Raw genomic sequence first — 14,698 nt, forward strand, 5'->3', positions numbered from 1 at the left:
CAACAATCCCTGATACCATCACACACCAGCACTTAAACTTCCCCCACTTGTCACTTATGTCCTACCTTGGTCGCTGGGTCCCGCAGGCAGAGGTCCCTCTAAGCCCTGGTCGTCTGGACTTTTCCGTTTCTTCGACATTTGCCGCTGCTCCCTGTTCCAGTGATGGATCTACCCACCGCTGAATCGATATCTGCCGATAACGTGAGACACCTTCAACCAGCGGGATACACAACACATACAACAGTCTGTGGGGGGGAGGCGAGAAGAGAAATGCGAGTAAATCTCAGTCCCATTCATTCAGATCCTCTCTCTCTGTCTCTCTCTGTCTCTCGCTCTCTCTCTCTCTCTCACTCTCTCTACATGTCATCCGTCCAGCATGCTGTGTGCGCAAAGTTACCATGTGGTGGCCAGCCGAGCATCTGGAGGCGCAGCGAGGCATGGAGCTGCAGCCGCGGTCCTCTCCTGGTTCCCGCCGTGCAGCCGCACACCAAGATGTGTCTCCGCGGACAGTCCGGGGCTTATTCCTCCTGACAAATGAGAAATACTTGCAGCTGAAGTGATTTGTCGATCACGTGTGAGGCGGATTACGCGCGCAGCCTGCCCAAATGGAAATTACGCACTGGAGCCCAACTTGTTGATCCACGTCTTTTCGTTCTTCGTCACTCCGGATGGATTTTGGATGAAAAAAGAAAAAAATCAATTTAGAATTTCAATGTTGTATGAGATTTGTGGTTTTTTTCTTGAATGATGCTCGGCGACGTCAGACTACAAGTCTAATCAGGCATGGATGACGCACAGCGGACAAAATGGGAACTCTCGGGTCTCTTGAAGAGCAGGCTATGTAGACGGAGATAATCATCAGGACGTGGTGTGAGTGCTCCGAGTCGTGAGTCCGTGTGGCGAAATTTGAGCTGCACACTATGTGGCCGGTAGAAAATGTTGTCCGGCATCATCTGTGAAGGAGGCGAGGATTCCCAGTGGAGCCAGTGCGCTACAGATGTGGTGTCTGGGGAGCAGAGCGCGGCAAGACACCGTCTCCTCTCTTACTACACCACGAGTCCAGGGACGAGCAGAACAAACTCGGGCTGTCTGTGACACTCTTTGCGTAAAACTTCCTGATCCATGTGCCAGAGTGACATGAGACGAACAAAGGCGCATTGTGTGGTGCCAGTCTCGAACGAGCGGCTTTGCCTTTCAACTCCGGTGCTGTGAGCGCAGAGCAACTTGAGAATAAGCTGTGAACAAATGCAGTAGGAGAGCAGAGGAGAGCGGCGGCGTTGCGCGTAAAGCCCATACATGCAGAGGAGGCAGTGACGCCACCGCTCTGGCGCTTACAAATTGCTTGATGGTAGTTTTCCCCCTGCAGCTCTGAATACCAGAGCTTATAAAAACAAGCATCTTTCACCGAAACAACAAAAGGACAAAGTGCATGCTTTGGTACTTTTATCCGAACTTCTACTTTTACACGTTTAATTCCCTGACAGTTCATCCATTAAGGCTCCATCCATCTCTCTCTCCTCTTCTCTTCATTCTCTCATATGCTGATTTATTTATGAACACTCCCGGGTCAGGGGGATCCTGTTCCATTTACTACATTTGGTTTAGGTTTCCAGTGCAGCACCTCTACTCTTCTCTCACTCTCTCTCTCTCTCTCTCTCAATCTCTCTCTCTCTCTCTCTCTCTCTCTCTCTCTCTCTCTCTCTCTCTCCATAAAGGAAAAAAGTCTCACTTGGATGCTTGGATGTCAGGGCCAATTTTTTTTTATTATCGTCATTATAATTATTTCATCCATGCGCACATCCGCGGCGGCTCTCTTGTTGCACACTGCTACGGTGACGCTGGTATTTCGTGGAATTTTCTGAAGGCAAACACGCCCCCCTCGCCCCCCCTCCTCTCCTCTCTCTCCCTCCTCCCATCCCTCATTCACTGCAGCTACTGACGTCAAGACATGCTTGCGTCAATGCTCCCTGCTTTGACAGAGAGCTTTTTTTTTTCATCGGGATCATAATGGGATTATTAGGCTCAGAGAAATACGCTGCCTTCGTGGCTTTTTAGCAGTAGATGTCCCATTATCTTTTCTTGCTTTTAGAATATTGTTTATTATAATAGGGGGGGACACACGAGACGTATAATTGCTTTTAGAGCATCACAAGTACTGACTCTATATCATTCCACAATGTGATGCTGCTCTTTGCTTTTCTAATATTTGTAATATGCATAAAGCCACTGGCGCAAGCCTACACAATTAAGTATAAAGATATAATGTTGTATTTATTTAAATCCAAGTATTTATGGACCTGCACAAAAATACTCCTCCTTCTTTGTTGTAATCATCCACCTGCTCTGTGTTGATGTATTTGACACTTTTTAATCCTCATATTTTGCACAAACAATATTATAACAATAATAAATTTGCTGCAAGCCCAAGATAATCATTCATCCACTTGGCTGGCATGACAGTGAGATGCTCCGAGATGTGGCCGAGTGAATCAGTCAGTTGTGTATTTGATTTGGCGGATTAGATGTCTGTTCCTTCTTGTCAGTCTTTTGCGACTGCTCGTATAAGGAGGAGGATGTCATGATGTCCTCATACACCGACCTTGATCTTTCTTGGCTGAATGGGCTCCTCTTGTGCCGTCGACCGGCCTCGATTCACTTCAGCCACATAATGTCTTTCTGCACACTTCCTCAGCTCTGCCCTTTGTTTCACACCATGGGTTAATATTCAAACAGCATAAGCTCTGCACATATTGAGTTTTCTCTATCAGTAACCCTGTTGTGCTATAGCAAGATTCACTTACTGTGCATGAAGAGAGATGAAAATTCAAATGCAAACCAAAAACATGATGCAAATGTCATCATCTCACAAAGGTCTTTTTCCGGACACTGACGAAAAATCGCATATCTTGACATGAGCTGAATCTCCATTACAGCACTTTCCACCAAGTTGGTTGAGCATATGATTTTATTGTATAAGTGTAGTTTATAGGTAGTTGAGGCTGTAGTTGTAGGGCCATGTACTAAAACATTTCGAAACAGTCTACTTGGTCACCTCTTTGGTGACAAATCATTTTAATACACAATCAAACATAAAATTAATAAGTGTATCTTGTTCTTTTTGGTATTTTCTAACTGGTTTAATCAGAAGTTAACTTGCATCTGAGGGCTATACAGAGGGAAGAAGACAATCAGTAGGTTAGATTTTGATGTTGGTTATAAATTATAACGAATTCAAACTTTATAATAAGAACAGAATGTTAAATTGTATTGTTATGAGTCATTTTTTAAAACACCCTGGTGTGTGTCCTGAGGTCATTTTAATGGGATGCCTGCCCTGACATGACTTAATACATTTTTCTCACCAATTTGACAAAATACATGTCTTCACTTGCACTATATGTATGACAGGATGGTGCTAAAAAGCTCTGAGCATACCATGACAAAAGGCTTTAAGTCATATTTTATTAATTTCATTTTAAATTTAATTGAAGATCACCACATTTCAAATATGCGAATTATGTCTGGATTAGATGGTTGAATGAAGGGGATGCTGAAATGATCAGACACAAGCATATACAAAAAAATGTGTTTGTGGAATAATGTTGTATAGATTTCTCACCATAAAGAGAACATTGGGCTCAAAGTGAGTTACAGTGAGTTTGACATGAGATGCTACCTCTCTGAGTAAACACAGTGAAGTGAACTTTCACAAGATCCCTGACATGAGCGATGATCATGTGTGACCAGTATCCTCCAGGAGAGAACTGCCTTCATGTCAGGGAAGTGAATGGGAGCAGGGTGAGAGGGTTAAAGTTGACGGTTTTTCTCTGGGGGCTCTCACCCTGACATCCACACACAGTCTACACAGGCACAGCAGCCCCCCTTCAGATGTAATTCCTCACTCATGTGTGCAAAACTCCCCCTTTCTACTGCTCTACCCTCAAACAGTGAGCAGCAGGATGAGAAGTTAGCCGACACTTTGATTCTATAGATAACATCACTGATTCTTATGTTTTGCAAAACTGTAATAATCAGTTTTAAATGAAAAATAAAATGGATTTCAAGTTTTTAAGGGCATTTTCTAATTATATTTTAGCATTGGCTGCTGGAGAGAAAAGCAACAGCGTGCAGCTCATTTGATCTCAAACAGCTTTCTGCTTGTTCATGACAAAGAGAGACATTTTGGGAGGATTTCTGAGTGGGTCTTTTGTATTTTGGGGCTGTAGGCGGCACATTCAGCAAACTTCTAGTGCGGCACTGATTCCAATCCATAGGAAAAGGAACAAACACTGTGACCAAAGTGGATGAATTATGACAACTTGAAAACTAGGTGCAGACCAGTGTAGTGAGCAATGAGCATCAGGAAGATTTACATGTTAATCCTCAATTGCTTTCTCATGTACACTATAAACAATGTTTATATTTTCAGCTGTATATGTTGTTTTTTTTTGCTTAATTCTGTGAATATCATGGATTAATGCTTAATATAAGCATGTTCAAATGTTTTTGGTCACAAATATTAAAATGTACTTTTTGCTGCTCTGCTGAACATCAACATCTGATGGAAAATCAACCAAAAATATATACTTTATATGGAATATTAATACATATGTAAACTGTATGTGATTTATAACATTATAAAGTAAACCTTTCAGTTCAAGAACTCTATTTTTATGTGACCAACAGAAAAGTGGATATTTGTTTGATTGAAAAGATCTTAGATTAATTCAAGCTCCCTGAAAACAACAATTGAGCACAATCATTTATTTTCTGGTGAAATAACCACCTATTTAATTTGCGGTTGATTCACACATTGAGTCACATCAGATAAAACATCTCTATCCCAGCACCCTCCCATCAAAGGGGCGGAGGTGTGACAGGGGTCCAGGATGATGGGATTCGCGCGTGTGGAGAGGCGTCATACTGAGCTGTGTCATGCACATCTGTGGCTGCGCCGCTGTCATACATGGGAGAGCCAGAGGAGGGCACTGTGACTGAGTGAGCCAGGCCTGGGTAGTAGTTGCTGGACCCTCGCAGGAACTGGGATGTCAGGCTGTTGTTTAAGCCTCCATTCTGGGACACGGGGGTCAGGGGGGAGTATTTGGGTATAATTTTATACTTTATGAGCTGCTCCAAATTTTTTAGTGTCCCACAGAGAAGCACATGAGGTCAGAGAACGCGTCCGCAGATTAGTACAATCACTCACACGTCTTCTGAATTAGACAGAAGACAACTCAACATCCTCTAAGGGACCGAAGCAATTACCTGAAATACAAAAAAAAATACCATCATATCCTCTAATAAGTGAAATATTAGGTGTAAGTATAACCTCTTGTTGAGGGTTAAGAACAGAGGAGTTCACAGCTTTTTAATCCTGATGAGACAAATGTGATTTGTGAATATGGGCAATAGAAATAAAGTTTGATTGGTTGAGTAAACAGCAATTAGACATTAATGTCCTATGTAGTTTTATATGTTCTGGCATGTGCGTTTTCCCAGTAAAATAAATTAACCTAAACATATCCTTCTGAAGTCCAAATGGAACAAAGCAATCAAAAAAGCTGTATTTTTTTACAGCACTTTTAATACATATGAGGCTTATTTCATGGATAACACCTGTGAACTCATCAATGCTGTTTAATTAAAGTAAATATTCAGAAAGATTATTCCACAAATGTCTAGAAGTTTTAGTAACATTATTTGTAATTTTTAAAATTACTTTACTAAAACAGCAGCTGCCTATTTATCCACTTATACTGTGCTGCCACCTGTTGGTTATTTGTGGGGCTGCAAGAAATGCTGGAAAAAATTTACCTAAAAAGAAGGAAAATTGATAATTATAAAGTGTGAAAACCTCTGAAAACCTCGCACATTACAGACTCTTTTCTGGCTGTTTCTCAGAGTCTTATATCTACAGACGGGAACCTTTACTCCTGGTGAGCTGCTGTGATTCAGAAAGAAAAACCTCCTACAATCACAACCAAATGAAACTTTGATATTTGTGGGTCATTGCTGCCATAACAATCATAAATGATCAGTCATCAAAGGTGAAAGAACAACTTAGACGGTGTGTAGTTGAGATGATGTGGATTCAACTGTTTATAGTTCAATAGTTTTTTAAACCGTGTTCTAAACAAGAGTTTTGTTTTTCCTTCACAAACTACAACTTAATATCAGAATAGTATTTATAGAAATAAATATAGTTTGGGTTTTATTGTCATTTTATTGAGAGATTTTAAAGTTTGTGTAAAAAATAAAGTTTGGTGAGTCTGAAAACACTTTGGTCACCAAGACTTTAATAATAAAAGTATCAGAGACTCACATCACTGATAATCGGTGTCACACCGGCTGACAAATACACACATGCAGGTCAATTCACCACATAAAACAGACCCAACACATGCTCTCAATTTCAAAATAAAGCTTCTCATAACAGCAAAACTAAACACAGATACCAATTAACCCCAAAACTATATCTTTCTGCCATTGCATTGAGTTCGGGACAGAAGCTGTAACTCAACATTAATGAACCTTATCTTCTAAAACATCTGTCTCAGAACCACTCAGATCATGTTTCTTCCTTCAGTGTCTCAACCAGAAACACTGAACAATCATCAACAGTGGAGAAAATCAAGAGTCTCTTCCACCAGATTCCTGCTCTGAAGGAAACATCTTAACTCTTCATCATGGGCAGCAAGAACAAACTCTTTGGAAACACATTTCTCAAGTCAACAACTATAGAAACGGTCCCTGAAAGTATAGTCTTGGTTTGTTCTGTCTGTTTCTCAGAGTCTTATATCTACAGACGTGAACCTTTACTCCTGGTGAGCTGCTGTGATTCAGAAAGAAAAACCTCCTCCAATCAAAACCAAATTAAACTTTATTTTTGTGGGTCATTGCTGTCATAACAATCATTTTTCAGAAAATGCTCAATGACTTCAAATCTTCATGTAATTAAGACAAGTTGTTGAGTGAAGAAAAGCATGAACTTTATCTGTATTTCGTCTGTTTTGTTCTTCACAACCTGCATTAGGAGGCACCTGGTTGCTGTTCAGAACTTCAGAGGTCTGATGAGAGGCAGAGAACACCAGCTCATCCTGCAGAGATTCACCGAGCTGAAAAAGAAACTGGGCAACGCCAGCGGCGACAAAACCCAATTGTTGTTTGGTGACATGCAAGTCACCGTCAACACAGACTGCCTGTCCAATCTGCCGTACTCCTGCCTCAGCTTCCTGCTGCCTGACAGCTACTTCTACACAGACAATAAACTGGTGGAGGAAGGTGAAGAAGCTCAAGTTGTGGATTTATTAAAGAATAGGTGGACAATCGCAGTTCTTCTCAGGTGGTTTAACTGTTTCTGGTACCAATTAGAGTTTGCACTCTCAAACACAGCCATATTAAAGGATATTTCACTTTGTGGTTCCTTAAGTTGCATGTTTGAGTTTTTCAAGACAATCTGAGGTATTCACTTATTTTATTGGACTTCTCTTAAGTGCAAACAAAACTCACAAGATATTATTTGCAGTAGTTCAGATTTGTTCTAAATACTTATTCTATGTAAAGTGAAGGCTACAAGTTCAATGGTGGATTTCCCAGCTTCGTGTAGAATTAAAGTAACTTTGACTACCATATTATTACAAAGTACAGCTGACCACTCAGATCATGTTTCCTCCTTCAGTGTCTGAACCAGAAACACTGAACAATCATCAATAGTGGAGAAAACCAAGAGTCTCTTCCACCAGATTCCTGCTCTGAAGGAAACATCTTAACTCTTCATCATGGGCAGCGAGACCAAACTCTTTAGAAACACATTTCTCAAGTCAACAACTATAGAAATGATCCCTGAAAGTATAGCCTTGGTTTGTTCTGGATGTTTCTCAGAGTCTTATATCTACAGACGTGAACCTTTACTCCTGGTGATCTGGATCAGAGAGTTACACCTCCTACAATCAGATGTTGTATTGACACTCAGGTGTATTTGCAGGAGGAAGAGAAAGATGACTGTGTTAGTTTGAAGTATTTTAAAAGACTCATTTGTGCTGTAGGGACTTTTTGAAACCTCTTATCCCAAAGTTTCCTTCTACAATGTCACAGCAATCAACTTGGGTCAGTTCAATATTCACCCACTGAGTTCACAGTCATTAACATGCTGACGGGTATTAAAGCAACACAAGCCTGTCCTTCCAGGCTGCTCTCTTCACGTTGATCACTTTCTCGTCTTTGTCAGAGCAGGACTTGGCTTGTTCTTGACTTGACTTCTGCTGTCCTGATGTCAATGGGGAGCTCGTTCCACCATTTATGAGCCAGGACAGCAAACAGTTGTGATTTTGTTGAGTGGCTAGATCGCAGTGATGGAGCAACAAGCCGATTGGCAGAGGCAGAGCAGAGTGGACGGGCTGAGGTGGAAGGTTTAACCCTGACCTGGATGTAGACTGGACCTGATCCATTCACAGCACGGTACACAAGAGCTAGTGTCTTGAAATGGATGCAGGCAGCCACTGGTAACCAGTGAAGGGAGCAGAGTATCATTACTACTGATACACCTTAAACCTTAATCTTTCTGCCATTTCATTGAGTTCAGGACGAAAGCTCTAACTTAACATTAATAAACCTTATATTTTAAACAGCTGTATGTGAACCACTCAGAACATGTTTCCTCCTTCAGTGCCTGAACAAGAAACCCTGAACAATCATCAACAGTGGAGAAAACCAAGAGTCTCTTCCACCAGATTCCTGCTCTGAAGGAAACATCTTAACTCTTCATCATGGGCAGCGAGACCAAACTCTTTAGAAACACATTTCTCAAGTCAACAACTATAGAAATGATCCCTGAAAGTATAGTCTTGGTTTGTTCTGGATGTTTCTCAGAGTCTTATATCTACAGACGTGAACCTTTACTCCTGGTGAGCTTCTGTGATTCAGAAAGAAAAACCTCCTACAATCACAACCAAATGAAACTTTGATATTTGTGGGTCATTGCTGCCATAACAACCATAAATGATCAGTCATCAAAGGCGAAAGAACAACTTTGACGGCGTGTAGTTGAGATGATGTGGATTCAACTGTTTATAGTTCAATAGTTTTTTAAACCATGTTCTAAACAAGAGTTTTGTTTTTCCTTCACAAACTACAACTTAATATCAGAATAGTATTCATAGAAATAAATATAGTTTGGGTTTTATAGTCATTTTATTGAGAGATTTTAAAGTTTGTGTAAAAAATAAAGTTTGGTGAGTCTGAAAAAACTTTGGTCACCAAGACTTTAATAATAAAAGTATCAGAGACTCACATCATTGATAATCGCTGTCACACCGGCTGACAAATACACACATGCAGATCAATTCACCAAGGAAAACAGACCCAACACATGCTCTCAATTTCTAAATAAAGCTTCTCATAAAAGCAAAACTAAACACAGATACCAATTAACCCCAAAACTTTATCTTTCTGCCATTACATTGAGTTCGGGACAGAGGCTGTAACTCAGCATTAATGAACCATATCTTTTAAAACATCTGTCTCAGAACCACTCAGATCATGTTTCTTTCTTCAGTGTCTCAACCAGAAACACTGAACAATCATCAACAGTGGAGAAAACCAAGAGTCTCTTCCACCAGATTCCTGCTCTGAAGGAAACATCTTAACTCTTCATCATGGGCAGCGAGACCAAACTCTTTAGAAACACATTTCTCAAGTCAACAACTATAGAAATGATCTCTGAAAGTATAGTCTTGGTTTGTTCTGGCTGTTTCTCAGAGTCTTATATCTACAGACGTGAACCTTTACTCCTGGTGAGCTGCTGTGATTCAGAAAGACAAACCTCCAATCAAAACCAAATGAAACTTTAATTGTGTGGGTCATTGCTGTCATAACAATCATGTTTCAGAAAATGCTCAATGACTTGAAATCTTCATGTAATTAAGACAAGTAGTTGAGTGATGAAAAGCATGAACTTTATCTGTATTTCGTCTGTTTTGTTCTTCACAACCTGCAGCAGGAGGCACCTGGTTGCTGTTCAGAACTTCAGAGGTCTGATTAGAGGCAGAGAACACCAGCTCATCCTGCAGAGATTCACAGAGCTGAAGAAGAAACTGGGCAACGCCAGCGGCGACAAAACCCAATTGTTTGGTGACATGCAAGTCACCGTCAACACAGACTGCCTGTCCAATCTGCCGTACTCCTGCCTCAGCTTCCTGCTGCCTGACAGCTACTTCTACACAGACAATAAACTGGTGGAGGAAGGTGAAGAAGCTCAAGTTGTGGATTTATTAAAGAATAGGTGGACAATCGCAGTTCTTCTCGGGTGGTTTAACTGTTTCTGGTACCAATTAGAGTTTGCCCTCTCAAACACAGCCATATTAAAGGATATTTCACTTTGTGGTTCCTTAAGTTGCATGTTTGAGTTTTTCAAGACAATCTGAGGTATTCACTTATTTTATTTGACTTCTCTTAAGTGCAAACAAAACACACAAGATATTATTTGCAGTAGTTCAGATTTGTTCTAAATACCTATTCTATGTAAAGTGAAGGCTACAAGTTTGATGATGGATTTTCAAGCTTTGTGTAGAATTAAAGTAAGTTTGACTACTGATATTATTACAAAGTACAGCTGACCACTCAGATCATGTTTCCTCCTTCAGTGTCTCAACCAGAAACACTGAACAATCATCAATAGTGGAGAAAACCAAGAGTCTCTTCCACCAGATTCCTGCTCTGAAGGAAACATCTTAACTCCTCATCATGGGCAGCGAGACCAAACTCTTTAGAAACACATTTCTCAAGTCAACAACTATAGAAATGATCCCTGAAAGTATAGTCTTGGTTTGCTCTGGATGTTTCTCAGAGTCTTATATCTACAGACGTGAACCTTTAGTCCTGGTGAGCCGCTGTGATTCAGAAAGACAAACCTCCTCCAATCACAACCAAATGAAACTTTGATTTTTGTGGGTCATTGCTGTCATAACACGAGTGTTATAACTGATCAGTCATCAAAGGCGAAAGAACAACTTAGACGGTGTGTAGTTGATATGATGTGGATTCAACTGTTTATAGTTCAATAGTTTTTTAAACCATGTTCTAAACAAGAGTTTTGTTTTTCCTTCACAAACTACAACTTAATATCAGAATAGTATTCATAGAAATAAATATAGTTTGGGTTGTATAGTCATTTTATTGAGAGCTTTTAAAGTTTGTGTAAAAAATAATGTTTGGTGAGTCTGAAAAAACTTTGGTCACCAAGACTTTAACAATAAAAGTATCAGAGACTCACATCATTGATAATCGCTGTCACACCGGCTGACAAATACACACATGCAGATCAATTCACCAAGGAAAACAGACCCAACACATGCTCTCAATTTCAAAATAAAGCTTCTCATAACATCAAAACTTAACACAGATACCAATAAACCGATAAACTTTATCTTTCTGCCATTACATTGAGTTCAGGACGAAAGCTGTAACTCAACATTAATGAACCTTATCTTCTAAAACATCTGTCTCAGAACCACTCAGATCATGTTTCTTCCTTCAGTGTCTCAACCAGAAACACTGAACAATCATCAACAGTGGAGAAAACCAAGAGTCTCTTCCACCAGATTCCTGCTCTGAAGGAAACATCTTAACTCTTCATCATGGGCAGCGAGACCAAACTCTTTAGAAACACATTTCTCAAGTCAACAACTATAGAAATGATCTCTGAAAGTATAGTCTTGGTTTGTTCTGGATGTTTCTCAGAGTCTTATATCTACAGACGTGAACCTTTAGTCCTGGTGAGCAGCTGTGATTCAGAAAAACAAACCTCCAATCAAAACCAAATGAAACTTTAATTTTTGTGGGTCATTGCTGTCATAACAATTATGTTTCAGAAAATGCTCAATGACTCAAAATCGTCATGTAATTAAGACAAGTTATTGAGTTATGAAAAAGCATGAACTTTATCTGTATTTCGTCTGTTTTGTTCTTCACAACCTGCAGCAGGAGGCACCTGGTTGCTGTTCAGAACTTCAGAGGTCTGATGAGAGGCAGAGAACACCAGCTCATCCTGCAGAGATTCACCGAGCTGAAGAAGAAACTGGGCAACGCCAGCGACGACAAAACCCAATTGTTGTTTGGTGACATGCAAGTCACCGTCAACACAGACTGCCTGTCCAATCTGCCGTACTCCTGCCTCAGCTTCCTGCTGCCTGACAGCTACTTCTACACAGACAATAAACTGGTGGAGGAAGGTGAAGAAGCTCAAGTTGTGGATTTATTAAAGAATAGGTGGACAATCGCAGTTCTTCTCGGGTGGTTTAACTGTTTCTGGTACCAATTAGAGTTTGCCCTCTCAAACACAGCCATATTAAAGGATATTTCACTTTGTGGTTCCTTAAGTTGCATGTTTGAGTTTTTCAAGACAATCTGAGGTATTCACTTATTTTATTTGACTTCTCTTAAGTGCAAACAAAACACACAAGATATTATTTGCAGTAGTTCAGATTTGTTCTAAATACCTATTCTATGTAAAGTGAAGGCTACAAGTTTGATGATGGATTTTCAAGCTTTGTGTAGAATTAAAGTAAGTTTGACTACTGATATTATTACAAAGTACAGCTGACCACTCAGATCATGTTTCCTCCTTCAGTGTCTCAACCAGAAACACTGAACAATCATCAATAGTGGAGAAAACCAAGAGTCTCTTCCACCAGATTCCTGCTCTGAAGGAAACATCTTAACTCCTCATCATGGGCAGCGAGACCAAACTCTTTAAAAACACATTTCTCAAGTCAACAACTATAGAAATGATCCCTGAAAGTATAGCCTTGGTTTGTTCTGGATGTTTCTCAGAGTCTTATATCTACAGACGTGAACCTTTACTCCTGGTGAGCAGCTGTGATTCAGAAAGACAAACCTCCAATCACAGCTTTGTTGATCTGTATTTTTGTAGAGAAAACTACAACAGGGACAAACCTTTTAGAACTTATATTTCAGATATGTAAAAAATGCACATAACTAAGAAGAAGGTTTTTTGTTGTAACTTAAATTGGTTTATTCAGTCTTGAATTAGAACATGTTTACCCACATTTAACCAAAACCACTTAACAGTTTCCTTCATTTAATCTTGTGTGTAAAACATCAGTGGCTCATAATTTTCAGAATCGTGTTTTATTGCCAAGCAGGTTTACATATAAATGGAATTTGCTGTGTTGTGTTTGTGCATTTATAAACATAGAAAACATTTTAAAAAAGAAAACAAAAATTTTATATAAAAATTTAATAAAAAAGAATAACATAAGCAAAAAATTTAAAAAATACAATAAGAAAATAAAACATACTATAAGCAGGTGGGATTGTGCAATATGTACAGATAATACTGTTTGTAATGTGTCAAAGTCACAGGCTGGGACATCAGTACAGTTTAGTTGAAGAGTCAAAGGCATTAATGATGAGGCCAGCAGCAATCAGGAAGAATCTGTTTTAGTGGCATGAGGTGTTGGTCCTGATGGCTGTCAGCCTGTTGCAATTACTAATACAACAGAAGTCAACCACTCAGAACATGTTTCCTCCTTCAGTGTCTAAAACAGAAACACTGAACAATCATCAACAGTGGAGAAAACCAAGAGTCTCTTCCACCAGATTCCTGCTCTGAAGGAAACATCTTAACTCTTCATCATGGGCAGCGAGACCAAACTCTTTAGAAACACATTTCTCAAGTCAACAACTATAGAAATGATCCCTGAAAGTATAGTCTTGGTTTGCTCTGGATGTTTCTCAGAGTCTTATATCTACAGACGTGAACCTTTAGTCCTGGTGAGCCGCTGTGATTCAGAAAGACAAACCTCCTCCAATCACAACCAAATGAAACTTTGATTTTTGTGGGTCATTGCTGTCATAACACGAGTGTTATAACTGATCAGTCATCAAATGCGAAAGAACAACTTAGACGGTGTGTAGTTGATATGATGTGGATTCAACTGTTTATAGTTCAATAGTTTTTTAAACCATGTTCTAAACAAGAGTTTTGTTTTTCCTTCACAAACTACAACTTAATATCAGAATAGAATTCATAGAAATAAATATAGTTTGGGTTTTATAGTCATTTTATTGAGAGCTTTTAAAGTTTGTGTGTAAAAAATAATGTTTGGTGAGTCTGAAAAACTTTGGTCACCAAGACTTTAATAATAAAAGTATCAGAGACTCACATCATTGATAATCGCTGTCACACCAGCTGACAAATACACACATGCAGATCAATTCACCAAGGAAAACACACCCAACACATGCTCTCAATTTCAAAATAAAGCTTCTCATAACAGCAAAACTTAACACAGATACCAATTAACCCCAAAACTTTATCTTTCTGCCATTACATTGAGTTCAGGACGAAAGCTGTAACTCAACATTAATGAACCTTATATTTTAAAACATCTGTATCAGAACCACTCAAAACATGTTTCCTCCTTCGGTGTCTCAACCAGAAACACTGAACAATCATCAACAGTGGAGAAAACCAAGAGTCTCTTCCACCAGATTCCTGCTCTGAAGGAAACATCTTAACTCTTCATCATGGGCAGCGAGACCAAACTCTTTAGAAACACATTTCTCAAGTCAACAACTATAGAAATGATCCCTGAAAATATAGTCTTGGTTTGTTCTGGATGTTTCTCAGAGTCTTATATCTACAGACGTGAACCTTTACTCCTGGTGAGCAGCTGTG

The 14,698-nt window shown here is 39.6% G+C and overlaps 1 protein-coding gene and 9 non-coding genes across 10 annotated transcripts in view; all 10 read right to left on the reverse strand.

The window, feature by feature from the left end:
* Positions 1–194, reverse strand: part of pde10a (phosphodiesterase 10A) — a 57,093-nt gene extending 56,899 nt beyond the window's left edge. Inside the window, exon 1 of the mRNA XM_047342445.1 lies at positions 66–194. Within this exon, the coding sequence (XP_047198401.1) occupies positions 66–138 (73 nt within the window). The 5' untranslated portion in view covers positions 139–194. The remainder of the gene's footprint in view (positions 1–65) is intronic.
* Positions 195–6,558: 6,364 nt separating this feature from the next.
* LOC118118484 lies at positions 6,559–6,766 on the reverse strand. Its single transcript, XR_007034774.1, has one exon. It is a non-coding gene; the product is annotated as a small nucleolar RNA U3 (small nucleolar RNA).
* An 884-nt stretch (positions 6,767–7,650) lies between these two features.
* On the reverse strand, positions 7,651–7,858 carry LOC124854592. The gene has a single exon (XR_007034775.1). It is a non-coding gene; the product is annotated as a small nucleolar RNA U3 (small nucleolar RNA).
* A 779-nt stretch (positions 7,859–8,637) lies between these two features.
* Positions 8,638–8,845, reverse strand: LOC124854591. The gene has a single exon (XR_007034773.1). It is a non-coding gene; the product is annotated as a small nucleolar RNA U3 (small nucleolar RNA).
* Positions 8,846–9,525: 680 nt separating this feature from the next.
* Positions 9,526–9,733, reverse strand: LOC118119534. The gene has a single exon (XR_004698101.1). It is a non-coding gene; the product is annotated as a small nucleolar RNA U3 (small nucleolar RNA).
* An 879-nt stretch (positions 9,734–10,612) lies between these two features.
* On the reverse strand, positions 10,613–10,820 carry LOC118119538. Its single transcript, XR_004698105.2, has one exon. It is a non-coding gene; the product is annotated as a small nucleolar RNA U3 (small nucleolar RNA).
* A 685-nt stretch (positions 10,821–11,505) lies between these two features.
* Positions 11,506–11,713, reverse strand: LOC118119535. The gene has a single exon (XR_004698102.2). It is a non-coding gene; the product is annotated as a small nucleolar RNA U3 (small nucleolar RNA).
* Positions 11,714–12,597: 884 nt separating this feature from the next.
* Positions 12,598–12,805, reverse strand: LOC118119533. The gene has a single exon (XR_004698100.2). It is a non-coding gene; the product is annotated as a small nucleolar RNA U3 (small nucleolar RNA).
* A 720-nt stretch (positions 12,806–13,525) lies between these two features.
* LOC118119539 lies at positions 13,526–13,733 on the reverse strand. The gene has a single exon (XR_004698106.2). It is a non-coding gene; the product is annotated as a small nucleolar RNA U3 (small nucleolar RNA).
* Positions 13,734–14,419: 686 nt separating this feature from the next.
* LOC118119541 lies at positions 14,420–14,627 on the reverse strand. The gene has a single exon (XR_004698108.2). It is a non-coding gene; the product is annotated as a small nucleolar RNA U3 (small nucleolar RNA).
* Between the last annotated feature and the right edge of the window lie 71 nt (positions 14,628–14,698).

This window comes from Hippoglossus stenolepis, chromosome 12, assembly GCF_022539355.2.
Source record: "Hippoglossus stenolepis isolate QCI-W04-F060 chromosome 12, HSTE1.2, whole genome shotgun sequence".
Classification (NCBI taxonomy): Eukaryota; Metazoa; Chordata; class Actinopteri; order Pleuronectiformes; family Pleuronectidae; genus Hippoglossus; species Hippoglossus stenolepis.